Source organism: Bufo bufo, chromosome 2 (assembly GCF_905171765.1).
Source record: "Bufo bufo chromosome 2, aBufBuf1.1, whole genome shotgun sequence".
Taxonomy (NCBI): domain Eukaryota; kingdom Metazoa; phylum Chordata; class Amphibia; order Anura; family Bufonidae; genus Bufo; species Bufo bufo.
In genome coordinates, this window is record NC_053390.1 from 775,917,231 (window position 1) to 775,944,902 (window position 27,672).

Consider the following 27,672-nt stretch of genomic DNA (forward strand, 5'->3'; position numbering starts at 1 on the left):
GTTCCTGTTTGTTCTTGGGGCATTTTCCCTTCAGTTTTGTCTTCAGCAAGTGAAATGCATGCTCAATCGGATTCAGGTGATTGACTTGACCATTGCATAACATTCCACTTCTTTTCCTTAAAAAACTCTTTGGTTGCTTTTGCAGTGTGCTTTGGGTCATTGTCCATCTGCACTGTGAAGCACCGTCCAATGAGTTCTGAAGCATTTGGCTGAATATGAGCAGATAATATTGCCCGAAACACTTCAGAATTCATCCTGCTGCTTTTGTCAGCAGTCACATCATCAATAAATACAAGAAAACCAGTTCCATTGGCAGCCATACATGCCCACGCCATGACACTACCACCACCATGCTTCACTGATGAGGTGGTATGCTTAGGATCATGAACAGTTACTTTCCTTCTCCATACTCTTTTCTTCCCATCACTCTGGTACAAGTTGATCTTGGTCTCATCTGTCCATAGGATGTTGTTCCAGAACTGTGAAGGCTTTTTTAGATGTCGTTTGGCAAACTCTAATCTGGCCTTCCTGTTGTTGAGGCTCACCAATGGTTTACATCTTGTGGTCAACCCTCTGTATTCACTCTGGTGAAGTCTTCTCTTGATTGTTGACTTTGACACACATACACCTACCTCCTGGAGAGTGTTCTTGATCTGGCCAACTGTTGTGAAGGGTGTTTTCTTCACAAGGGAAAGAATTCTTCAGTCATCCACCACAGTTGTTTTCCGTGGTCTTCCGGGTCTTTTGGAGTTGCTGAGCTCACCGGTGTGTTTCTTCTTTTTAAGAATGTTCCAAACAATTGTTTTGGCCACGCCTAATGTTTTTGCTATCTCTCTGATGGGTTTGTTTTTGTTTTTTCAGCCTAATGATGGCTTGCTTCACTGATAATGACAGCTCTTTGGATCTCATCTTGAGAGTTGACTGCAATAGATTCCAAATGCAAATAGCACACTTAAAATAAACTCTGGACCTTTTATCTGCTCATTGTAATTGGAATAATGAGGGAATAACACATGGTACAGCCAAGTACAGCCACGGTACAGCCATGGTACAGCCAAGAAGCCAATTGCCCCATTACTTTTGGTCCCTTAACAAGTGGGAGGCACATATGCAAACTGTTGTAATTCCTACACCGTTTACATGATTTAGATGTAAATACCCTAAAATTAAAGCTGACAGTCTGCAGTTAAAGCACATCTCATTTGTTTCCTTTCAAATCCAATGTGGTGGTGTATAGAGCCAAAAATATTAGAATTGTGTCTATGTCCCAATATTTATGGACCTGGCTGTAGATAAAGGGCAATCCATGGACTGGTGATAGTCCCAAATCCATTTGAATGAAGACCATTTAATACTTCATTACTTACTGATCCAAGGGCCCCCGATCACTGATGTGGCTTTGTTCAGAGTAGGAGATTTTTCCATTGGATTTTTATCAATTGTAATTGTAACCAATCACCGTAGCCTACAATGTATGTCTCTACTCTATATGGTTTGTAGGTGATGAAAAACAGATCTTGATATTGTTTTCACTTCCAAAGTACAAACCCCATCTTACCATTTTTTTTAAGTTCATTAAAAGCAAATCAAAGCATATCCATTGCCATGTCTTTTGTGCTTGCCAATGACTCCTTGAGTACCCCTGCTTCCCCCCCCCCCCCCCCCCCCGGAGACCCTTACAGTCTTTGCGCTGTGGTGATACATATGAACAGATATAAATGTAATTCCTGTTTATTATTTTCGGTCTTTTGATTCCATAGCTATTCAGACCAAATTTGTGTAAATGAAAACTTAATGGGCATCAACTGAGAAGCATTATGGATTATGCACTTTTATGCCATGCAGAAGCCTCACACAGACTTAATTGAATTGTTCTGTAGCCATTGAATTCTCTTTGTATACGGCATGCATCATATTTAGTTATTATCAGCATGCAAGATAGGAAAACACATATTTTCCATTAGGACTCAGAGGCTAAAAAAATTTAAATTTATGACTCTGCCCATTTCAAAGGACAAATTCCACTGTGTATTATATAAAGCACTGGGTCTACAGAGAAATGCTTAATGAAAGCTATGCTCTGCGTGAGATATAAATTCTGAATAAATACTGCTGGTACAAAAAAAACTGTTTAGTCGGAAAGTAGGGTTTTAAAAATTTGCAAACAAATCCTAATGAGTTATAGATGTCAGTGCGGGACTCAGAGGTGCACCTAGCCTTTCTGCTGCCTGGGGCGAAAACTGAAACAATGCCAATTTCTTAACCTAACCTCTTCCCTTCATCTCATTGCCCTTTGGCTGCCCCCCTCTTGCCCCTACCTGGTGCTGCCTGAGGCGATCGCCTCATTGGTGGTGCACCCCTGGCTCACCAGCCAAAATGAATAATCTCATAAAAAGGAGACCCAAAGAAACTGGCTACAAAGTGCATCGCCTCCTTCTTCTCACATTTTTGTGACCTGTGCAGAAGTCAGGACGGAGTAGATAAACTGTGATGTGACCTATTGTGAAAAGTGTATTCTGTGTTATCTATATAGATGTGTTACTTGTTATTGTAATTCGTTCTGTGGTGATAATGATTTGTAGCTACTGAAATGTTGCCTGTACAGAACAGTAAATCATGACCTAATATTAGGCCTAGTTACCAGTGTGAAAATTTCTGGATTAAATACATATTTATTAAATATAGATAGTAACATTAAAAAATTTTAAAACACAAATTCTAAAAAAATCTGTTTAACATAAAAACGAGATTTGAACAATAGTTATTTTCTGATGAATTATTCCCTTTAACAGTGATTTCCTTAAAAGAAAAAAGGCAGAGAGACTTTACAGTAAATGCTCAGTTTCCAAACTAAGGAGATTAGAAATGAAGAGGAACATATTGTCCTTGCTTTAAAGATGCCCACTTTCTATACATTGTTTTCCTGTGTTTGGCTTAGCACAAACACTTTATAAAATGTATGTGCTTGCTTTTATAACGTGACCCCTTTGGTCCCCGTGAAGCTTGTTACAGGTTGATCTTGACATAGGATTTGACATTACTTGACCAGGACCATCCATCACATTCTGTTTCCTGTAATGAACTCCTTGCTGAACTTCTTATTTCTGGCTTAGAGTATTGACTACTACAGTATTACAGTCTGTCCTTTGATATGACTTGTGCCTTTAGCTGGGTTTGTACCAAACACTGGAGGTCCAATTACTGGAACCCCTACCGATCATAAGAAAGGAGGTCCCCAAGTCCCCATTGTGAGTGGGGAGGTAGAGCATATTCCATTCACTTCTATGGGACTGGCGGAGACAGCTGAGCACTCTGGGACTCGTTGTTCTATCGATTAGTACATAGTAGAAGGAAGTACTGACCTCTATCTTGCTGGATATCCACAGGATATTCTCCACATATCGGACAGGTGGAGGGGTGAGGGTTAATAGTGTTGGATTTGCAAAGAATAAACAATACATTTATAATAAATATATTCACAAATACCTTTCATTACTTAGAATGGCTTGTTTTGTCTGGGGAGCAATGATTAGGAGAAATAAAATGGCCACTGTTCTATTATTACACACAAAACCTGTCCTAATCACACAGGAGGACAAGTTACTTCACCACAATAAGCCATAGTGCTGCCTCATCCTCCTCTCTGCTCTGCTTGTCAGGAATCATGATCCTGAATACAGGTGAATCTCTGTGGGAATGGAGATGATGAGGAGACATGAGAAGAGGGTAAGGTGTGGCTAATGAGCAACAGCAATGCAATCTCCTTTACCACAGTCTGTCCTGTCCGTCCTCTCTGTACTTCATGTCTCCTCATGAACTAAATTCCCCAGAGATTCAGCTAAAGTTCTTATCAACTGTATTCAGGATCATAATCCCTGACAAGCAGAGCTGAGAGGAGGAAGAGGCAGCTCTTTATCTCAGTGTTGTATAGTAACCTGTCTTCATGTGTGATCAGGACAGGTTTTGTGTGAACTAATGGGACAGCGGCCATTGTGTTTCCCCTGATGATTGCTCCCCAGACAGAATGAGCCATTATAACTAATGAAAGATTTGAGAATAAATTTATAATAAAGTAATATTTAAGTATTTTCATTTTCTTAATTCCCGAAGAATCCCTTTAACTAAATAAATACCATGGCACGGAATGTGGATAAAATAATGTCTGCGTGGGGAGGTCTTAGTCACTCCAGCAAAGCTAACATAGGACCGTGACAAAACTTGTGGAAGGGTGGAGGGGAGGGGTGAGGTCTTCTTCTTTGGTGCTCTTCTGTGGCCAACACGCTCAGGACCCCAAAGCCGTTACTTTTCTAAGTCAATTTCCTGCCACTGCCAACTCCTGGACCAATCCAATGCTGAAGCTGAATATCAGAGCACCTGCACATGCCATACAGGGTTTCTGACCTAGATTTCACCCAACAAGAGCTAAAGTAAAATATAGAATGGAAACAAAAAGGGGTGTTTATTCCTTCAGTGGAGCATTCCTGTTCCCATTCAATCTCTGGCAATCTCTGGCACTCCCACCTATCTTGAGAACTGCAATTTCCTGACCTTCATTCCACCTCGTGAGGTGGCCATTGTACACAGGCAGAATTGAGGTGATGGATCATCACATATGTGAGCATCCCTCTACACCAGGCATCCTCAAACTGCTGCCCTCCAGCTGTTGCAAAACTACAACTCCCAGCATGCCAAATCAGCCTACAGCAGGGCATTGTGGGAGTTGTAGTTTTACAACAGCTGGAAGGGCCGCAGTTTGAGGATGCCTGCACTACACTAAAATCGATGGAACCCATGAAATAAGCAAGCTCCTGTCATTCCCATAGGTGGGGTCCCAGAAAGCGGCAGCCATTAAAGAACCCAGAGGGGTTTGTCACATAGCTTTCCATAGATCCTAAATACCGTGAAAATAATCATCACTTTCCCCTTGTTCCATAATCTTTCAATATACCTATTATTATACAGTATTAATACACTTACATATACTTATTATACTACTAACTATTATTATACTTTATACTTAGTACTCCACGTACAGGGGTGCCCAGTGCTTGAAAATATAGGGATGACAGGGAAGAAGTAAACTGTATGTTCTAATAAAGAAAAAAAAAGATCGATTGTTCTGCCTCAGATAAGACAGAACTAACAGAGCAGGGCTGGAGTTTTCTGAGAAGGGATGGTGATTTCACAGAGTGGATGTGCCTGGTTATCTGAGAAGGGCTGTGATGTCACAAAGCGAGGGTGCAGGGTTATCATGAAAGGTCTATTGATTTCACAAACCGAGGGGGTGGAGTTCCCTATGAAGTGTTGGTGATGTCACTGAGTGAAAAAACTGAGTTATTTGTGGACAGCTGGTGATGTCACATATACAGAGCGCAGGGTTCTCTGGGGAGGGCTGATAATGTCACAAAGTGAGGGGATTGAGTTATCTATAAAGTGTTGGCGGTGGTACTTACGCCTCATGCTGCCACTGGCGATATTATGATTATAATTAGAGATGAGTGAATCGAAGTTGACGAAGTGGAATTCGATCCGAATTTCCTCACGCTGGTAAATAATCAAATTTTTTCCTTAAATTGCTACTGCACGTGTTAGGACATGGAGCAAGGAACTCTGGGAATGAGGGATCACCCACAATGCCATGCATGCAGCCAATCAGCAGCCAGCCAGTCCTGTGATGTCACAGCCCTATAAATAGCCTCAGCCATCTTGGATTCAGCCATTTTCGAGTGTACTTAGTGCAGGGAGTGACGCCAGCAGGCATTAGGGACAGTGTTAGGAAAGACTTTAAAACTATTATTTTGCTCAATAGAAGTTCAGGGAAAGGATAGGGAAGAATCATTCCACAGTATTGAAGCAGAACAGGGTTCAGTAGGGGAGGTTACAGCCTGGGTAATAGGAACAATCCTATTATACCTTGCTGCACTGACTGGGGACCCAAATTGCCATTATACAGCTCTGTAATTCCAGCAAACCGTTCTTGTTATTGGGGTGCAAGTGCTGCTTGATACAGCCATTAACAGGGTTTATATGTTCTAAAGCCCTTTTTGGTGTGTATTAGTGGCAAAAATATATATAAATTATTTGCCGGTCAGCGTGTGCAGTTATATGTTCTAAAGCCCTTTTTGGCATGTATTAGTGGGAAAAAAAACTATATTATTTGCCGTTCAGCGGTGTAGTTATATGTTCTAAAGCCTTTTGTGGAGTGTATAAGTGGAAAAAAAAGGGCCTATTTGCCGTTCAGAGGTGCAGTTATATGTTCTAAAGCCCTTTTTGGCGTGTATTAGTGGCACAAAAAAAATATATTATTTGCTGTTCAGCGGTGCAGTCATATGTTCTAAAGCCCTTTTTAGTGTGTATTAGTGGCAAAAAATATATATTTGCCGTCCAGCGGTGCAGTTATATGTTCTAAACCACTTTTTTGCGTGTTTTAGTGGCACAAAAAAAGTATTTGTCGTTGTGTGGTGAAGTGAGAAAATTACAGCCCTTTTTGGCGTGTATTAGTGGCAAAAAAATATATATTTTACGTTCAGTGGTGCAGTTATATGCTCTAAAGCCTTTTGTGGCGTGTATAAGTGAAAAAAATAAGGGCCTATTTGCCGTTCAGAGGTGCAGTTATATATTCTAAAGCCCTTTTTGGCGTGTATTAGTGGCGAAAAAATTAATATTTTTTGCCGTTATGCGGTATAGTTTTATGTTCTAAAGCCTTTTGTGTCATGTATAAGTGGAAAAAAATAAGTGCCTATTTGCCATTCAGAGGTGCAGTTATATGTTCTAAAGCCCTTTTTGGCGTGTATTAGTGGCAAAAAATATATATTATTTTCCGTTCAGCGGTGTAGTTATATGCTCTAAAGCCTTTTGTGGCATGTATAAGTGTAAATAAATAACGGACTATTTGCCGTTCAGCGGTGCAGTTATATGTTCTAAAGCCTTCTTTGGCGTGTATTATTGGGGAAAAAAAGGGTTTATTAGCTGTTGTGTGGTGAAGTGAGAAAAGTACAGACTTTTTTGGGGTGTTTTAATTTCCTTTTTATTTATTTATTTGATCTAACAGTATGTCAGACAGAGAAGTGCCAGGCCCTGCACAGTGGTGTGGCAGAGGCCTAAATATTTCTGGCCCAGGCACAGGTCGCAGCAGAGTAAGGGTGCTTAGCAGCAGGAGTCGCAGCGAGAGGCCTGAGATCCCGGTGTCATCTAGCGGTCGAGTCTTGACCAGCAACCCAGCGGTTCTTGAATGGTTGACTCGGTCATCCATGGTTGACAGTGGTCAGTGGGTTCGTCAGACACAACCCTTAGTTGGCATGGCCTGGGAGCAGGCCCTGTGCCTTCACCTGTCCTCAACCTGCCTCTGTCCTTTTCTGTTCCCTCAGCCAGAGAAGTATTATATCCTGTGGGCTCAGCTCCACTATATAGCGAGGACGAGCTACTAGAAAACAGTCAGCAGCTACTGGCCAGCCAAGATGTGAAGGAGACATCCGCTGCTTCCTCGGGTAGGCCGCAAGTAGTTATGAGAAGAGTGGTGTGTGAGCTGGTGTTGCAAGAGGTCGCTCCTGACCCAGAGACCGTTGAGGAGGACATCAGTGACGTGCAGCTGATCACACTTGGGAGCCGGGTGGGAGCCGGGTGTCAGTGGCGGAGCCAGCAAGTCGCTAGCGTGGCTGGCAGTCAGCAGGGTGGCAGCAGTGGAAGGTCAAGAGCCAAATGTGCCCGGGGTAGACCACCCACTTCGCAGGAAAAGTAGTGGTGCAGGGGCTCACGGAAGCAGCGGCGGTAGCAGTCAGTCAGTGTGGAGTGTTGGGGGTAAAATCACCTACTCGGCGATGTGGCAGTTTTTTGTTAAGCCGCCGGAGAAGGTGAACATAGCCATTTGTAGAATCTGTGGGCAGAAGGTGAAGCATGGCCAGGGTGCCAATGTTGGCACCACGGCGCTGCGTCAACATATGCAGCGTCTCCATAAAGTGGCCTGGGAGAACCGTGGCTCCGATGTGGTGGTCCAGCCTGCCGCAGCAACTGCGATTTCAGGCAGTCAAGGCTCCACCACTTCAGCCGAAGGGAGCTGTCTGTCCTTCCTATCATATGCTGGTCCTGATGCTCTTACTCCTCGTCAGTCATTCCGTTAGCAATCGATCACCAAAGCGATTGCCAAGAGACAACAGTATGCGTGCACTCATCCAACGGTGCATAAGCTGAATGTGCTCCTGGCCAAGTAGCTGGTGCTGCAGTCCCTCCCTTTCCAAGTGGTGGACTCTGCACATTTCGGAGAACTGATGGCTTGTGCCGAGCCGAGGTGGATAGTCCTAAGCCGTCATTTCTTTGCCAAAAAGGCAGTACCAGCCTTGCACACATATGTAGAACAGAAGGTGGGCCAGTCCTTGAGCCTGTCTGTGTTTGCCAAAGTGCACGGCAGCGCTGACGTGTGGAGCTGGAAATACAGTCAGGGACAATACATGTCCTTTACGGCCCACTGGGTGAATGTGGTTCCTGCCCAGCCACACCAGCATCTTGGCCAGGTGACGCAGCTTCCACCTCCACGTTCTCACACACACGTGTTCAATCCAGTTGTCAAGCGGTTCCTGAAGTCTTCCACCCATCTGCAAGACATACTAAAAATGTCCAGGAAATTTTGTATGCACTTCAGCCACTCGTGCACTGAAAAGCACACCCTCTTTGAGCTGCAGCGGCAGAACGATGTCCGCCAACATAGGCTGATATGCGACGTTTGCACACATTGGAATTCCACCCTCCAAATCTTGGCCCAACTATACGAACAGAGAAAGGCCATAAATTATTTCTTGATGATCCAAGCGGACAGGAGTACTCCCCTGTGTAACTTCGATGTCAGCCAGTGGCAGCTCATGCGTGACACCTGCCGTTTGCTCAGGCCCTTTGAGGAGGCCACGTTATTTGTCAGTCGCCAGGACTACGGGATGAACAACGTCATTCCACTGCTTCATGTCCTGGAACAGATGCTGGTAAAACTGACTGGTCAGGGGACTGGAGACGTGGTGCCTAGATCTCACGGCCACATGAGCCCTGTGGGGGCTGAACTGGAGGAGGAGGAGGACATTAGAGCACAAGCAATGTGTAGCAAAATGGGTGGTTTTTCTACACAGGTGACAGGAGAGGAGTAGCAGGAGCAGCCAGAGGAGCTACAGGGCTATGAGGAAGACGAGGCAAAATACCCAGACAAACAGTGGCAGTATGCAGTGGAGATGAAGGCAGGGAGTCACTCTGAGTCACTTGCACAAATGGCCAAATGCATGCTCAATTGCTTGCATAGTGACAGCCAAATTGTCATCATTCGGCAGAGGGATGACTTCTGGCTCTCCACCTTGTTGGACCCTCGCTACTGGTGCAAAATGGGGGCATTTTTTACACCCGCTGAGAGGGAGGACAAACTGAACTACTATAGAGACATCCTATGTAGTCAGTTGGCTGCTGCCTATCTGCGCCATCGTCCATCCTCTCCAGGTCTAACCGGGGGGCCCTCTGCGCTCACGTTCCTCTGCCATGGCTGCTGTGGCAGGGTGGGGGGTAGGAGCAGTTCCAGCTCCATCAGCAGCAACTTGAGTCTAGAGTCGCTGATGAGCAGCTTTCTTTACCCGCCTAGTAAATAAACTACTCACCAGCAGTAGCAGCAGCTAGACCTGGAGCAGGACCTGAGCCAGCAGGTGGTGGCATACTTGGACAGCACCCTGCCACCCCACATTGAAGATCTGCGGGACTACTGGGCAGCCAAACTGGATTTGTGGCCGCAACTGGCAGAGTTTGCCCTGGAAAAGCTGTCCTGCCTGGCCAGTAGTCTGGCATCAGAGCGGGTGTTTAGTTCGGCGGGGGCCATAGTTACCCAAGAAGAACTCGCCTGTCCACCCAAAATGTGGAGAGACTGATTTTTGTCAAGATAATTCAGGCGTGGATCAGCCGGGATTTCCACCCACCAATGCCTGATGCATCAGACTAGATCATCCATGGTGCCACACCAACATTTCTGGCTATCTGCCTCAGCTACTATTCTGATGCTGCCATCCGCCTGATGCCACACATCTGATGCCAAGTGCTCCTTCTTTCACCCACCATCTTCAGCTAGTACTGGTATTGCCACCCACCTCCCCACTCTGTCACCGGGTCACTCTGTGGTCTCCTGATGCTGCTGCCACCTCCACACTATGTCACCTTGCCACTCTGTGGTCTCCTGATGCTGCTGCCACCTCAACACTATGTCACCTTGCCATTCTGTGGTCTCCTGATGCTGCTGCCACCTCCACATTATGTAATCTTGCCACTCTGTGGTCTCCTGATACTGCTGCCCCATCCACACTATGTCATATTGCCACTCTGTGGCCTCCTGATGCTGCTGCCACCTCCACACTGTCATTGTGCCACCCTGTAGCCTCCTCCTGATGCTGCTGCCACCACCTGCACACTCTGTCATTGTGCCACCCTGTGGCCTCCTCCTGATGCTGCTGCCACCTCCACACTCTGTAATTGTGCCACTGTGTGGTCTCCTCATGCTGCTTCCACCTCACTACCTCACCACTACCACTGCCTGTCATCTGCATGTCATACTGACTCACAGTATTGTTTCACTACCACTGCAGACTCCCTATGCATGTTACTGCAAGGCACAGTGTTCTACAACACTATAAAGGCTCTCTGCAGCCAGGAAATAGCCGTTTTTTTAACGCGATTTGCCACAAATAAATTCGGATCGAACCAAATTTTTTTCTAAAAATTCTGCGAAACCGGTTGATTCAAATTTTTTTGAAATTCACTCATCTCTAATTATAATAACTACAGTGTATCACAATATCTAGATTAATTCTAAAAGTAATAAAAACACCACATATTAAAAATACAGGCAAACACTCTTGCTGCACACAGTCGCACACACATGCACACTAACGTTTAACTAGCATGCTTACTTATGCACACTAACTAGATACATGCACATATATGCATATTCATTCCATACACAATTTACTGCATACATGGGCACATACTTATCACATACTGGCACACACACATTCACACTAACTACATACAGTCATACATGTATGCACACAGAAAACACCCTTTTACACAAATAATGGCCAGGTGGTAACAGCAGCTTTTTTTTGTTGAAAAAAAGAAAGAGAAAACAAATACATTCATTTTAGTGCTGCCTCCTAAATTCTGCTGCCCTAGGCACCTGCCCTTGGTCACCTAGTGACAAATACAGGCCTGTTGGTGATGTCACAGAGTGAAGTGATGTGGTTGTCTGGTGTAGAGCTAGTAATGCCACACAGTCAGAGAGCAAGGTCATCTAGGAAGAGCTGAAGATTTAACAGAATAAGTGGGCATAGTTATCTGGGAAGCTCTAGTGACCTCACAGACTGAGGGGTCAGAATTATCTATGATATGTTGGTAATGTCATCAAGAAGTTTTGGTTATCTGGGAAGTGGTAGTGTATTCACAGATTGAGGGTGGCATTTTCATCTGAGAAAGGTGTCATTGATTCTACTCTGTCCTTCAAAAATCCACATCCAAGTTCTCTGCACCCCCTGCAGCCCCCCAACTCTAGAATCTCTGCACATTCATCAACCAGGACTCTGCAAAAATGGTTGTACATGCCCTTATCATCTCCCACCTAAACTGCTGTAACATCCTCCTCTGTGGCTTCCCATCTAGCACCCTTGCTCCCCTCTAATCTATCCTCAACTCTGCTGCCTGACTAATCTACCTCTCCCCTTGTTACTTTCCAGTCTCTTCTTTCTGCCAATCCCTTCACTGGCTTCCCATTGCCCAGAGAATGCAGTACGAAACACTCTGACATACAGGGCCGTCCACAACCTGTCCCCTCCATACATCTGTGACCTGATTGATACCCTCCCATACGCAATCCCAGATCCTCACAAGACCTCCTTCCCTCCTCTCCTTTTATCTGCTCTTCCCACAGTCTCCTCCAAAATTTATCCCCTGCAGCCCCCGTACTCTGGAACTCTCTGCCTCAACATATCAGACGCTCAACTAAAGTGGAAACCATAAAAAGAAACCTCAAAACCCACCTCTTGAGACAAGCCTACATACAACCTATAGTAACACTGCTGCTGCTATACCACCGCATGACCAGCTTTACCCTCACCTACTGTATGCTTAGCTCATCTCAGATTGTAAGCCCTCACAGGCATGGTTCTATCTCCTTCTGTACCAGTTAGTAAGTCGTCTTGTGGAGGCTTATTGTACAATAATAATAAAATAATAATAATTGCTAAAACTTTATTGATTGATCTGGTAATGGATTATGGACAGGAAGAAAACAAAGTACTGTATAATGCAAAATAAATTAATATATAACCAGCTGAATGGAAACAAATTGCATTCACTGCCAGCACTCACCACAAACCTCTTGCTGACTCACAAATTGTCCATCATTGTAACTCGCTCTAATAAAATAAAATGTGTCGCCCAAGTCCATAAAACAAGTTTATGTGCCCAGTACAGAATTGTCCAAGTGTCTCCGTAACCTGAAGCCTTTCCATATTTCTAGTTCCTCACATAATACCTGCTTGTAAGACTCGTCGTTTCCATCCATCTCTTTTTATCTAATCCCTTTTGTAAGTGAAAATGAGAGCAATTGCCTCTCCTGCAGCTTCCCTTGGCTTGCAGGAGGATTTACATTCACGGTATGTCTCCCACGCTGGCTGACAGCACCACCACTGACTTCAAGCACATGCCCAGATGATCTGTCAAACTGCTTGCTTAGCTCAACTAAAAGTTTGCCTCCAGCGATTCCTTTGATAGCACCTCCTTTGTTTATATACCATCTAAACCTAACAGGCAGTATTGCTTCATCTCCCCATGGCCCAACGCTCCGTATTGATTTTTTTTTTTGTCATACCCTGCCTACCAGGGATGAAAATGGATTCCCAACAGTTCTCATATTCTAAACGTCATCTTGTCTTCATGTAGTCTACTTTTTATTCATCACTGTCACTCTGCCAAGGTTAACGACCAGAACACAATAGACGACCTGCCATCTAGTGCAATATGGTAGGTGCCATGTACAGCCCTCCAGTTATTGCATGTACAGATACAGTATCATGTCATCAAATGTCTAAGAGACCCCAAAATCTTATACAAGTTAGCTCCATATATATTTGGACAGAGACAACATTTTTCGAATCTTTGTTCTGTACATTACCAGAATGGATTTTGAACAAAACAATTCAGATGCAGGTGAAGTTTAGACTTTCAGCTTTAATTCAGGAGGGTGAACAAAATGATTGCATAACAATTGTGAGGAACTAAAGCATTTTTTAAACTCAATCCCTTCATTTCAGGGGCTCAAAAGTAATTGGACAAATTAAATAATTGTAAATAAAATGTTAATTTCTAATACTTGGTTGAAAACCTTTTGTTGGCAATGACTGCCTGAAGTCTTGAACTCATGGACATCACCAGACGCTGTGTTTCCTCCTATTTAATGCTCGGCCAGGCCTTTACTGCAGCGGTTTTCAGTTGCTGTTTGTTTGTGGCTGAAGTTTAGACTTTAAACTGAGCATACTGCCTGTTAGGGTTAATCTTGCTGATTAAAATGATACCTGTCTTGTAAAAAATCAATTGCAGCACTCCTGAGAAAAAAGACATCTATTCTTCAGGCAAATGAGGGCTTCAGTGCACCAAGAGGTGTAGCCAGCTCTGGAAAGCTGAGGAGCTGAGGTGCACTGAGGAGCTAGGCCCCACCCCTTTGTGCACTTTAAGGCTATTTATATTTATTATAAAATTGTACTTATTTCTTTTACTTGGTCTTTATTAAAAATATGACATTCTTTTTTCTGTACAGAGCTGAGATGCTCCAGTACCACCCTTTGGACTTTCCGTCTTTTCCATCAGATCAGGAGCTGACGGGCTCCTTTAGCTCTGTTCTATGACCTCTTACACACTCATTATAGCTCAATTGTTATCTTACTGATAAAAATGTGGCTTAAATGAGTGTTTATGACCTCTCAGTAATTTAAAGATAAGTTTTATTAGATGACCGGCACAAAGTGAAAGTACCAGTCACACAGCTAGAAAAAACGTTAACCCTTTGTGACAGAACGGCTCAATATTTTTAATAAAGGTTAATTGAAAAGAGGAATTTTAGCTAAAAATGAGTAACATGCAATTATAAAAAAATTGCCTCTGAAGCGGTACATAGCCTTTAAGTCCTCATTTTTTTAATAAAGAATGAAAGCCTTTTTTCTTAGGAACACAGCAACCAATTTCCACAGGACAGGTATCAGTTTAATCAGCAGGATCAGCCCTACTAGGCAGTATGCCTGGTTTAACAGGGTCGATCCTGCTGACAGGTGCTCTTTAAGGATAATTATAATCTATGTGTGTGGCTGTATTATGAAGGTTTTGTTGTACCACTTCCATATAGCGGCATAGTCAAGTGATCCAAGTATTATAGAGGTACATAAAATGGGTAGAAATTTAGTATTTTATATTGATCAAAATAGAATTCTCTTCTAGATGTCTCTCGTTATGACACCGCTACATAAAGACAGTGCCTGTTTGCCCCTTCCTTTCACTTTGAGAACAAAAATGGCAGCATAACCCTTGGACCTGCTCCCCTACTCTGTGCGTCCTATAGTGAGAAGATGCACAGTGGTCATGAAATAGGAGAACGCTAACTCTCTCTCTCTCTCTCTCTCTCTCTGATTCTCAGAAATCAAAAGACCCAAAATTCTAAATTGTTAAAATCACAACTTTTTGAAAAGAAATTGGGTGGAATTTCTGAATTTTACAATTCATTCGCTCATCACTAATAGACCTACTTTGAGGCAGAATTATGGCACAATTTTGGTGCAAACATTGCATATTATGGCTATAGGCAGGGCAGGTCTTTTGGCTGGCTGGGCACACCATAGTACATAATAAGATTAAGTTACAGCTGTCTTCACTTATCATTTATTCAGTGTAGCACAGTCATTTTTTGCTTTTTTTGTTTGTTTAAAAAAGGGAAGATAACACTTAGAGAAATCCTGTTATTGGAGCTGATGTGCTAGTTAAGGTGAAGGCCCAGGGGAAGAAGGATACTTAGGAATGCTCTGATTTGCTAAGAACTCTCATGTGCCTGGTGGGAATAGAGCCTTAAGTTCTTCAAGTAAAATATTGCTGCCCATTTAAGCTGGAAACACAGTACATAATTCTGGTGTTATCTGTTAGTGTTGGGTTTGTTCCTCCTTCCAGCTGATCTCTCATCGGTTTATCTCAGGTCAAATCAATTGAACATCTAAATACAAAATAAATGAGTTCACCATGAATTCTCCCTGTGAGAAGACCTACGAGCTATGAAATGCAATTTATACAAGTTTCAAACAGTCTTCGCAGTTCTAGATGAAAAATATAAGAGATGATCAATCCTGTATATATAGGAGAACATTTAGGAAACATGACTGAAAGATACCCGCAGGGTATGGGTACATATTCAGTTTCTTCATAGTGTAAGTTAGAAAATGTTTTGATCATTTCTAGAGTATGAATATTTAACTGGTTTCTTATTTTTTATCTGAATTAATTTAACATTTTCATGCTTGTTCATTTCTTAACATATCTTAATACATATTTGTTTTTCTTAAACTGGAGTGAGATGAACAGTTCATCTCAATAGATATCGTTCAGTCACTTCATACTTAGTGCATATCATAGTTTTCATAATTTCATAATTCAAATGACTTTTTTTTATCAAATAGATCTATATATTCCCTGTTTAAGTATTTCAGGTAATTACCCTGTCATGTACACAGCTGACAGAATGAAAGAAATGTCCATTGCTCCTTAACGCCATAAATGTGTTGGGTCTTAAAGCTGTATTGTCCTCAGTATCATACAGCGTCTCCTCTGTTAGTGATTATGATACTTTTTGATCTGAACGTTGTTTTTGTCTCTCTTTCAGTTAATTTTGACCATTTCCAAATATTGCGAGCTATTGGGAAAGGGAGTTTTGGAAAGGTAAGTTGCTCCTCGTTCCTTTTAACTATGACTGTGAACAATCATTATATTATCATTATTCACTTGCTGCTTAGTTGTCATTGAATAAAAAAAAAGAGAGAATCTTTGAGTTATGGCTTATTGCTGAGGATCTAGTGCTTGATATGAGGTTGCAGCCCACGAAAAAGCAAAAGACACAGTTTTATCTAGAAGCTCCTGTCTCTGTGGGACATCTGATCTTTTAGGACCCATACCACTTTAATGTATCGTTGGGCAAACCCGCTGATAATGGCGGGTTTGGACGACAGTCTAATGTTTATGGGGAGCTCTGAACAGATGATGTCGGAGCAGAGAAGGATCGGGCGAAGTGAATATTTTCACCTGATCATCTTGTTCTCCCAGGAGATAAGCTGCCACCAGACATGACCAGTATCGGCTTTCTCCCTCTTGCCATTAAACACAAATACATTTGGCAAAGGAGAACATGGATGTGTAAATTATGAGGGAGTTGGGAGAAATAGCTCTCGGACAAAAGATCTTTCGGGTGATAACTACTGAATGTGTATGGTTGTCTTTTGGGCACCCTCAGCTATCAAGGCCTCTATACTTACATCCTTGATGAGATATCTTTTAAAAAAGACAAGAGTTGTACATGTTAAAAACAGGATAACACTTGAGGTGATTTAGACTCAACTGTATCAGACTGGAAATTACATTTTAATGTTGAGAGCCACATTAATTCCTGAGGAACTTCTGGTCTTCCAATTTAAGTCAATTCTTGTCACCTCTCCTGATATGTCTGTTTTAGTAAGTATGTGCATCCCCAATGTAATAAAGGTTCTGGGGCATCTTTTCATTTGACTTTATGTTGTGCTATTCTTTTATTTCTACTAGAATTTTATGAAAGAACTGCTAGCAGTGTGCAATAAAGGTCCATCTGGGTGTTACCAGTTGGGGTGTGTCCCTACACAGTCTCCCACTATCCAATCAATGTTTCCAGTATCACACTGTGTTGACACACCCACAACTGGTAACACCCATAAGGACTTTTACTGCAGACTGCTGCAATTTATTCATTACTTCTAGTAAGAATAATAAAGGAATGGCACAACACAGAGTCATATGAATAGATGCCCCAGAATTATTATTGCATGGGGAATGCATGAAGCTACTAAGACAGACATGTCGGGGTAGATTACAGGTCTTCTTCAACCCTGGTAATGGAGAAGTAGACATGAAAAAAGCTAATGACTGTTCACTCCTGATAATCGCCCCCATCTAAATGTGCCACCGGTCATGCAACAAATGGGCAAAATGATTGTCAGTGACCACATCTTTGAAGTGGCACATAAAATCATAATTTCCCAGCAACAGATATTTTGTATAAACAGAGACTAGCTGCTGGCAAAAAAAATATGTATACATTTGGGGAAAGAATGATCGCAGCAGTGGTCGCTCCTTACTACACAGAGGAGGTGATTGCTGCATGTAAATACAGCTATAATGTCTGCTCATTGATCAGACAGTGATGGGGAAGAAACGGCTCGATCAGCCAACAAATCGTTTATAAGCTGATAATAAGCACCTTTGCATTGGCCAATTATCATGAACGAGCACTCACCAACATTTATTCCTGATAATTAGCTTATCATATGTAAAAGTTCTCTAATACTACATCCACACATAGTGGAAATGCTGCAGATTGGATTTGCATTTTATAATTTTCATACGTATGTACATGAAAGGGCTGATTCCCATCACTAGGGTATGCCTGGGGTTCAATATCTAGTCTACCCAATAATCTTGAGAATGAAGGGGTCGCAGCACTGATTTAATGCTGCATTTACTGTTAAGTTTTCCCTGCACAGCAGCGCTCCTGGCCATTCATCTGTGCAAGGAAGTGGCACCAGCTCCATTCATTTGAATGAGGCTGTGCTACAGGTCCCATGCACAGCGGGTGGCTAGGACAATGCTACACAGGAAGACAATGTGAATGAAATGCAGCACCAAATCAGTTTACTGGCCCTTTATTTACAGGGTCCCTGGGGGTATCAGTGGTAGGATCCCCACCAATCATAATGTAATGGCATGTCCTAGTGGTCTTTAACATGCCTAGGCCTCAAAATGATAATGTACTGTAAATCCAACACTTCTGCCACCGATGTACGTGAAAGAAGTCTCTAATGAGTGTGAGTCTCAATCTCTTGTATAGGTAATGGAAGATAGTGAACTTGCTATACTCATTCCCCTAGCAACGCCTGTAGCATGTAGATGCAATGGATATGCCTTTAAGTAATACTGTATATTGAATGTACCATGAGAAATAATGATAGAGGTCAAAGAAAAATCCTCTCTCCGGCTTTGAGAAGCATGTCTGAGAAACAGGAAAAGACTGCAGGACACAGGATGTGAGTTCACAGAAGAGGATGAGTTACAGGATGAATGACATAATGAATTACAACCATAGATAATTTCATAATACAAAATATAACATTGGCCACTAAATGGCAGCAAATTACACTAAGCATAGTGGATAACAAATAACACAGAATATAATAATAAATTCTAATTGAAAGCCAAATGAAGGCAGACACATAAACATGGTGTTTCTAGTCAGTTTATTGACAGCACTTCTGATGAATAGTGCAGTAAGTGAACTCATAGTAGGAATATTAGATCCAAGGAGCGATGGAAACTGTACTAATTGTATAACAGTAGGAAGTCAAATTGCAGACTTACAAAATGAAATATTTTTTCAGCCTTACAAAATGAAGTATTTTTTTAACGCATTATGCTGCAGCCAAAGTAGTGTGCACCTGCTTATTTATATACATTACGGAGGTGCTGGTTTAATCTTCTTTTGTGTTGTATGTATCTATCTCTACATGCAAGACTCGTGAATTGAGCACTGTCTTCCAGGTATGTATTGTACAGAAGCGAGACTCCAAGAAGATGTATGCAATGAAATATATGAACAAGCAGAAGTGTGTAGAAAGAGATGAAGTGAGGAATGTCTTCAGAGAACTTCAGATCATGCAGTGCCTTGAACACCCATTTCTGGTCAATCTATGGTATGTCATGATTTCTTTCTGTAGTCTTGTGTGGAGGCTTTATGCTACAGTCTTTGATCTTGCTGTACTACATGTTGATATGTGATTGTAGACTTTTGCTCCTACTGCATGAATATAAATGGAAAAAGCAAATATAATAATAGCACAAAAGCTTCTCAGCACATTATGAATGTCCCTTTACAGGTTGAATATAAAACATTGCTGTAAATGAATGCATTTCACTGTTTAGTGCAGATTTATTGTTGGTCTTCTGACATCATTTTTAGAGGTTTTGGTCACAAAGCACACCAAACACCATTTATACAATTTTGTTCCTTTCCTGAGGATCTTGATTCCACACATATGCTACCATTTTGTTTATATGCTGCACTTGCAGACCATGGCAGTCTCTTGTTCTCCTAGCCCAGGGATGCTCAAACTGCGGCTCTCCAGCTGTTGTAAAACGACAACTCCCACCATGCCCTGCTGTAGGCTGATAGCTGTAGGCTTTTCAGGTATGCTGGGAGTTGTAGTTTTGCAACAGCTGGAGGGCCGCAGGTTGAGCATGCCTGTCCTAGCCTATATTTCCCACCTTGCATAGCGTTGGCTTCCACAGAATCAGATCTGCCCGGCACATTCCATCTAGACCACCTTCTAAGAAGGCACTGTGCATGTGTAGAGGAGTCTAAAGCTGGCTATACACAGTACATGCCTGAAAGCTATCTCTCCCGATAATACCATATGTATGTAGAGTACAGACCAAAAGTTTGGACACACCTTCTCATTTAACCACTTGCCATCTGGGTCATTTGCCCCCTTCCTGACCAGGCCGAATTTTGCAAAACTGATATATCTCACTTTATGTGGTAATAACTTTGGAACGCCTTTATTTATCCAAGTCATTCAGACATTGTTTTCTCGTGACACATTGTACTTCATGATAGTCATAAATTTGAGTCAAAATATTTCACCTTTATTTATGAAAAAATCCCAAATTTACCCAAAAATGTGAAAAATTTGCAATTTTCTAAATTTCAATCTCTCTGCTTTTAAAACAGAAAGTGATACCTCATAAAATATTTATTACTTAACATTCCCCATATGTCTACTTTATGTTGGCATCATTTTGGAAATGTCATTTTATTTTTTTAGGACGTTAGAAGGCTTAGAAGTTTAGAAGCAATTCTTCAAATTTTTAAGAAAATTGCCAAAACCCACCTTATAAGTACCAGTTCAGGTCTGAAGTCACTTTGTGGGGCCTACATAGTGGATACCCCTATAAATGACCCCATTGTAGAAACTACACCCCTCAAGGTATTCAAAACCGATTTTACAAACTTTGTTAACCCTTAATGCGTTCCACAAGAATTAAAGGAAAATGGAGATCAAATTTTTAAATTTCACTTTTTTGGCAGATTTTCCATTTTAATCCAATTTTTTCTTTAACACATCGATGGTTAACAGCCAAACAAAACTCAATATTTATTACCCAGATTCTGCGGTTTACAGAAACACCCCACATGTGGTCATAAACTGCTGTATGGGCACACGGCAGGGCGCAGAAGAAAAGGAACTCCACATGGTTTTTAGATGCCATGTCCCATTTGAAGCCCCCTGATGCACCCTTACAGTAGAAACTCCCAAGAAGTGACCCCATTTTGGAAACTAGGGGATAAGGTGCCAGTTTTATTAGTACTATTTTTGGGTACATATGATTTTTTGATCATTCATTATAACACTTTATGGGGCAAGGTGACCAAAAAATTGGTTGTTTTAGCACAGTTTCTATTTATTTATTTTTACAGCGTTCACCTGAGGGGTTCAGTCAAGTGACATTTTTATAGAGCAGATTGTTACGGACGTGGCGATACCTAATATGTATACTTTTTCTCATTTATTAAAGTTTTACACAATAATAGCATTTTTGAAACAAAAAAATTATGTTTTAATGTCTCCATGTTCTGAGAGCTATAGTTTTTTTATTTTTTGAGAGATTTTCTTATGTAGGGGCTCATTTTTTGCGGGATGAGGTGACGGTTTTATTGGTACCATTTTGTGGGACATACGCGTTTTTGATCATTTGGTGTTGCACCTTTTGTGATGCAAGGTGACAAAAATTGCTTGTTTTGACACAGTTTTTTTTTTTTTTTTTTTACGGTGTTCATCTGAGGGGTTAGCTCATGTGATATTTTTATAGAGCTGGTTTTTACGGACGCGGCAATACCTAATATGTATACTTTTTTTATTTGTTTCACTTTAACACAATAATAGCATTTTTGAAACCAAAAAAATGATGTTTTAGTGTCTCCATGTTCTAAGAGCTATAGTTTTTTTTATTTTTTGAGAGATTTTCTTATGTAGGGGCTCATTATTTGCGGGATGAGGTGACGGTTTTATTGGTACCATTTTGTGGGACATACGCGTTTTTGATCACTTGGTGTTGCACCTTTTGTGATGCAAGGTGACAAAAATTGCTTGTTTTGACACAGTTTTTTTTTTTTTTTTTTACTGTGTTCACCCGAGGGGTTAGGTCATGTGATGTATTTATAGAGCGGCAATACCAAATATGTCTATTTTATTTTTTCTATTTTTAAATTTTTTTTTTATTCCTTACTTGGAAACTTTTTTTTATTTTATTTTTTCAACCCTTTATTTTTTTTAATTTTATTTTACACTTTTCGTCCCCCATAAGGTCATACAAGACCTCTGGGGGACATTTGCTTCACTTTTTCTTTTTTTTTTCACTGTTGATTTCTCCTGTAACTGGGGCTGACATAGTAGCCCCAGTTACAGAAGAAATGCACCCCTATAGAGGCTGTACAGCAGCAATCCAGCGCTGTACAGCCTCACAGCAGGGCTGATCGAGGTCTCTGAGAGACCTCACACAGCCCCTGCACACTCCGGTCACGGCGGTCACATGACCGCCGGGCCGGAACAGGAAGCGCACAGCGCTTCCTTCTCTGCATACACAGCGCTCACCGAGCGCTGTGTCTGCAGCGATACGGAAGGCAGGGACACCTGGGCACTGTCCCTGCCTCCTCTCTGGGTTGCCCTGCTGTCACTGACAGCGGGCAACCCGATCAGCAGCTGCACGATTAGCGTGCAGCTGCAATTTCTGAAAGGACGTTTTAAAACGTGCTTTCAGAAATAGAGGTCCACCCATAGGACGTTTATATCCTATGGGCGGACGGGAGGTGGTTAAAGAGTTTTCTTTATTTTCATGACTATGAAAATTGTAGATTCACACTGAAGGCATCAAAACTATGAATTAACACATGTGGAATTATATACATAACAAACAAGTGTGAAACAACTGAAAATAGCCACCTTTTGCTTTGATTACTGCTTTACATGCACTGAGTTTTGGAAAGGGTTATTGCACAGCCAGTTCATACCAAGACGCACTGGTAATTTCCAGCCTGTGCACTGAGAAGCTAGTAATTTTCCACTACTGTCATAGGAGCTATGCAGAGCTGATTTTTTTGAGGGCACAGTGAACTTTTGACCATCTGGTTTAGCTGTCAGACTGTTGTTTACCATTTAAAAACTGCTTATTCATTCCCACTGACTTGCGTTGAGGCCCAATACAACTCTATGGCAGCCTTGAACTGCAACATTGTTTCTGTTAGCCTGTACTTCTCCACTCCACCCCTCCCGCTAGAAGGTTCTAGATCAGTTAGAAACTGTATAAAAGTAGAGCAGACAGAGCCCCTAGTCCGCATTCCCTGGGAGTACATAAGGTCAGCTTGGCACTGTTTTACACAAGCACCCCCTGTCCACACGGGCACAGAGAGGCACGGGGAGTGAGAGAGGGTGGCCCAACACCTTAGGCATGGCACAACACTCTCTCACAACCCTGACAGGCTGAGAGAGCCCTTTCACTGCCCCAGTGAAACAGAGCCCTGCAAGCCTGGTAGACTGCCACCAGTTCCTCGTTAGATATAAGCCCAGTACGTTAACAGGATTATATCGGGCCAGAAACCAGCCCAGATAGCATGTAACGTTACACCAAGACACAGACGTATGTGATTCATGGATCAAGATAAAAGCACAGCGCAAAATTAAATTATATATTTAATCGCCTTTAGGGCACACTAGACAACAACACTATATACACAAGGGATATATACAAATACAGGTGATAGTACAGTCAGAGTTAACAGATAATGTGAAAGTCAGTTACCGGATATATATATATAGTCCTTGATGCTGTAGTCACATGGGTGGCAGTGAGGTCAGTGGGGTTTCCAGGTCTCTCCAAAAATGATACAGGATGTGACCTCCCTTCAGAGAAAGACCATTGCTACTGCCCCGCATGGGAGAATCTCACTCCCCTTCCCTTTTGGTTATGGTGCTAAAATCCAAAAACCCAATATGGATCATAAATCCTCACCGAAAGGTCATAGGGAGGTGGTTTTGGGGCCTATGGATGCAGCCAGGTCCCTGATGCATTTGGAGACTAAATACAGCATTGCTACTTGGCTCCTACTGTGAGGTCTCCATATCTCCCCTTTCCTGCGTTCTATAAATGAGCGAGGTCCAGGAGAATGTCCGGCTTGTGCCTGAGATCACGAAGACGTAAACAGTGTATGGCTAAGATGGTCATTTCATAACTCCTTATGAACTCCTCAATGCTTGATTTAAGAAGTAAATTAACATAAAAAAGGTACAAAACCTTCAAGCCACTTTGCCCAGGAGCAAAAATAATGTAAAGAATTATGAAGCCAAACCAGTTAGTAGTGATAGTGCGGATTGAAATGTTTCTGATAGATTGGTCAATGGGCTTGTCTCTTACAATTTTTATTTATTATTTCTGAACTGTACATTTTACTGGGCACCACTCTGGTGGTGATACTTTACAATTGATTGCAATTGACTATTTGGCCACTATTCGCTTCAAATGACCCTAAATGTTCGAGCCTAATCCATTTATTCCTTTATTCCTTACTAGTTACTCAAATAAATAATGCCATTGGCTACTGTTTTTAATGAATACAGATATGTAAAGAAGCTTCGCTTGGCAAAATCCATCTGTTTGTTTTTAGATTCTGCAAATTTGCAGAAAACTATGTGATGAATGTTGAAATCTGACTCAATTCATGCAGAGACACGAAGGCGGCTGGACGGGGATAAAATAAGCATTACGCTATACAAAGCACTCTGCCACCGAAACTCATTTTTTGGAGATGAGTTTTATTTTACAGCATGTGGAAAATGGCAGACTAATCTTTTTTTAATTGCATCAGTCTTTCCTATAGTAAATTTCACTTTATGTTCATGTTATAGCCAGGGTAGACAAGGACAAGGAGAGTAGAAGAGCAAGGGATGTTTTACCATAAGCAAAAAGCAAGGTTCCAGCAATAAATTGCCCTATTAAAGGGGTATTCCCATCTTAGAAAACGAGGGCATATCGCTAGGATATGCCCCCATTGTCTGATAGGTGCGGGTCCCACCGCTGGGACCCGCACCTATATCGAGAACGGAGCGGGGAGCGCTGTGGCTGGAGGACCCCAGATTTCCCGGGGTCCGTCCACCACCAAGCGCTAATCCCCGCCTCTCCCATAGAAGTGAATGGGAGCATGCCGTGCATGCGCGGCCCATGCTCTCATTCATTTCTATGTGGCAGACAGCCAGCGCTCGGCTATTTTCAGCGGCCCCATAGAAATGTGCAGTGCGCTCTCCTTCACTTTCGGGGCTCCGTTCTCGATATAGGTGCGGGTCCCAGTGGTGGGACCCGCACCTATAAGACAATGGGGACATATCCTAGCGATATGCCCCATTGTCTGAGATGAGAAAACCCCTTTTACCCCTTAAGGACTCAGCCCTATTTCACCTTAAGGACTTGGCCATTTTTTGCAAATCTGACCAGTGTCATTTTAAGTGCTGATAACTTTAAAACGCTTTGACTTACCCAGGCCGTTCTGAGATAGTTTTTTTCGTCACATATTGTACTTCATGACACTGCTAAAATTGGGTAAAAATAAATAAATTTTTTGCATAAAAAAAATACCAAATTTAACAAAATTTTGAAAAAATTTGCAAATTTCAAAGTATCAGTTTCTCTACTTCTGTAATACATAGTAATACCCCCAAAAATTGTGATTACTTTACATTAACCATATGTCTACTACATGTTTGTATCCTTTTGGGAATGATATTTTATTTTTTGGGGATGTTACATAGCTTAGAAGTTTAGAAGCAAATTTTGAAATTTTTCAGAAATCTTCCAAATCCCACTTTTTATGGACCAGTTCAGGTTTAAAGTCATTTTGTGAGGCTTACATAATAGAAACCACCAAAAAATGACCCCATTCTAGAAACTACACCCCTCAAGGTATTCAAAACTGTTTTTACAAACTTTTCTAACCCTTTAGGTCTTCCACAAGACTTCCAATATAATCAATTTTTTCCAGGAAAAAAACAAGGGTTAACTGCCAAACAAAACTCAAAATGGGTTGCCCTGATTCTGTAGTTTGCAGAAACACCCCATATGTGGTCGTAAACTACTGTTTGGCCAAACGGGAGGACATAGAAGGAGGGGAACGCCATATGGTTTTTGCAAGGCATATTTTGCAGGACTGGTTTTGTTTATACCATGTCCCATTTCAAGCCCCCCCTTGCACCCCTAGAATAGAAATTTCAAAAAAGCGATTCCATCTAAGAAAGTACACCCCTCAAGGTATTCAAAACTGGGTTTACAAACTTTGTTAACCCTTTAGGTGTTCCACAAGAGTTAATGGCAGATGGAGAACCAATTTAAAAATTTCTATTTTTTGGAAAATTTTCCATTTTAACCCATTTTTTTCAGCAATAAAGTAAGGGTTAACAGCCAAACAAAACTCAATATGGGTTGCCCTGATTCTGTAGTTTGCAAAAACACCCCATATGTGGTCGTAAACTACTGTTTGGCCAAACGGGAGGACATAGAAAGAGGGGAACGCCATATGGGTTTTGGAAGGCAGATTTTGCAGGACTGGTTTTGTTTATACCTTGTCCCATTTCAAGCCCCCCCTTGCACCCCTAGAATAGAAATTCCAAAAAAGTGATTTCATCTAAGAAAGTACACCCCTCAAGGTATTCAAAACTGTGTTTACAAACGTTGTTAACCCTTTAGGTGTTCCACAAGAGTTAATGGCAGATGGAGAACCAATTTAGAAATTTCAATTTTTTGGAGAATTTTCCATTTTAACCCATTTTTTCCAGCAATAAAGTAAGGGTTAAAAGCCAAACAAAACTCAATATGGGTTTCCCTGATTCTGTAGTTTGCAAAAACACCCCATATGTGGTCATAAACTACTGTTTGGCCAAACGGGAGGACATAGAAAGAGGGGAACGCCATATGGGTTTTGGAAGGCAGAGTTTGCAGGACTGGTTTTGTTTATACCATGTCCCATTTCAAGCCCCCCTTGCACCCCTAGAATAGAAATTCCAAAAAAGTGACTCCATCTAAGAAAGTACACCCCTCAAGGTATTCAAAACTGGGTTTACAAACTTTGTTAACCCTTTAGGTGTTCCACAAGAGTTAATGGCAGATGGAGAAACAATTTTGGAATTTCTATTTTTTGTAAAATTTTCCATTTTAACCCTTACTTTATTACTGGAAAAAATGGGTTAACAGCCAAACAAAACTCAATATGGGTTGCCCTGATTCTGTAGTTTGCAGAAACACCCCATATGTGGTCGTAAACTACTATTTGGCTAAATGGCAGGACATAGAAGAAGGGGAACGCCATATGGTTTTTGGAAGGCAGATTTTGCTGGACTGGTTTATTCACACCATGTACCCTTTCAAGCCCCCTGATGCACCCCTAGAGTAGAAACTCCATAAAAGTGACCCCATCTAGGAAACTAGGGGATAAGGTGGTTGATGTTTTGGGACTATTTTAGGGGTAAATATGATTTTTGGTTGCTCTATATTACACTTTTTTGAGGCAAGGTAACAAAAAATGTAAATTCTAAAATTGTTTCTACAATCGCTATTTAGTTTTGTGGAACACCTAAATGGTTAACAAAGTTTGTAAAGTAACTTTTGAATACCTTGAGGGGTGTAGTTTCTTAGATGGGGGTCACTTTTTTGGAGTTTCTAGTCTAGGCTACATCAGGGGGGGCTTCTAATGGGACATTGTGTAAAAAAAAAACAGTCCATCAAAATCTGCCTTCCAGAAACCATATGGAGTTCCCTTCGTTCTATGCCCTGCCGTGTGGCTATATAGCCATTTACGACCACATATGGGGTGTTTCTGCAAACTACAGAATCAGGGCCATAAAAATTTAGTTTTGTTTGGCTGTTAACCCTTGCTTTATTACCGGAAAAAAGGATTCAAATGGAAATTTTGCCCAAAAATGGGTGTTTTGGCACCGTTTTTATTTTATATTTTTAACGCTGTTCATCCAAGGGGTTTGGTCAAATGTTATTTTTATAGGGCAGATTCTTATGGACGCGGCGATACCTAATATGTCTACATTTTAAAATGTATTTAAATTTTACACTATATTATCATTTTAGGAACCAAAAAAAAATATTTTAGTATCTCCATAGCCTGGGAGCTACAGGTTTTTTTTTTTTGTTGGGCGACTATCTAATGTAGTGGCTCAATTTTTGCGGGATGAGATGGCGGTTTTATAGGCACTAATTGGGGGTGCATATCACATTTTGATTGCTCGCTAT

The 27,672-nt window shown here is 41.7% G+C and overlaps 1 protein-coding gene across 1 annotated transcript in view; it reads left to right on the plus strand.

Annotated features, from left to right (window-relative positions):
* The window catches only part of STK32B (serine/threonine kinase 32B), a 305,645-nt gene that overhangs the window by 20,240 nt on the left and 257,733 nt on the right, over window positions 1-27,672 (plus strand). The window contains exons 2-3 of the mRNA XM_040420568.1: window positions 15,920-15,975; window positions 18,874-19,025. Of these exons, the coding sequence (XP_040276502.1) occupies window positions 15,920-15,975; window positions 18,874-19,025 (208 nt within the window). The remainder of the gene's footprint in view (window positions 1-15,919; window positions 15,976-18,873; window positions 19,026-27,672) is intronic.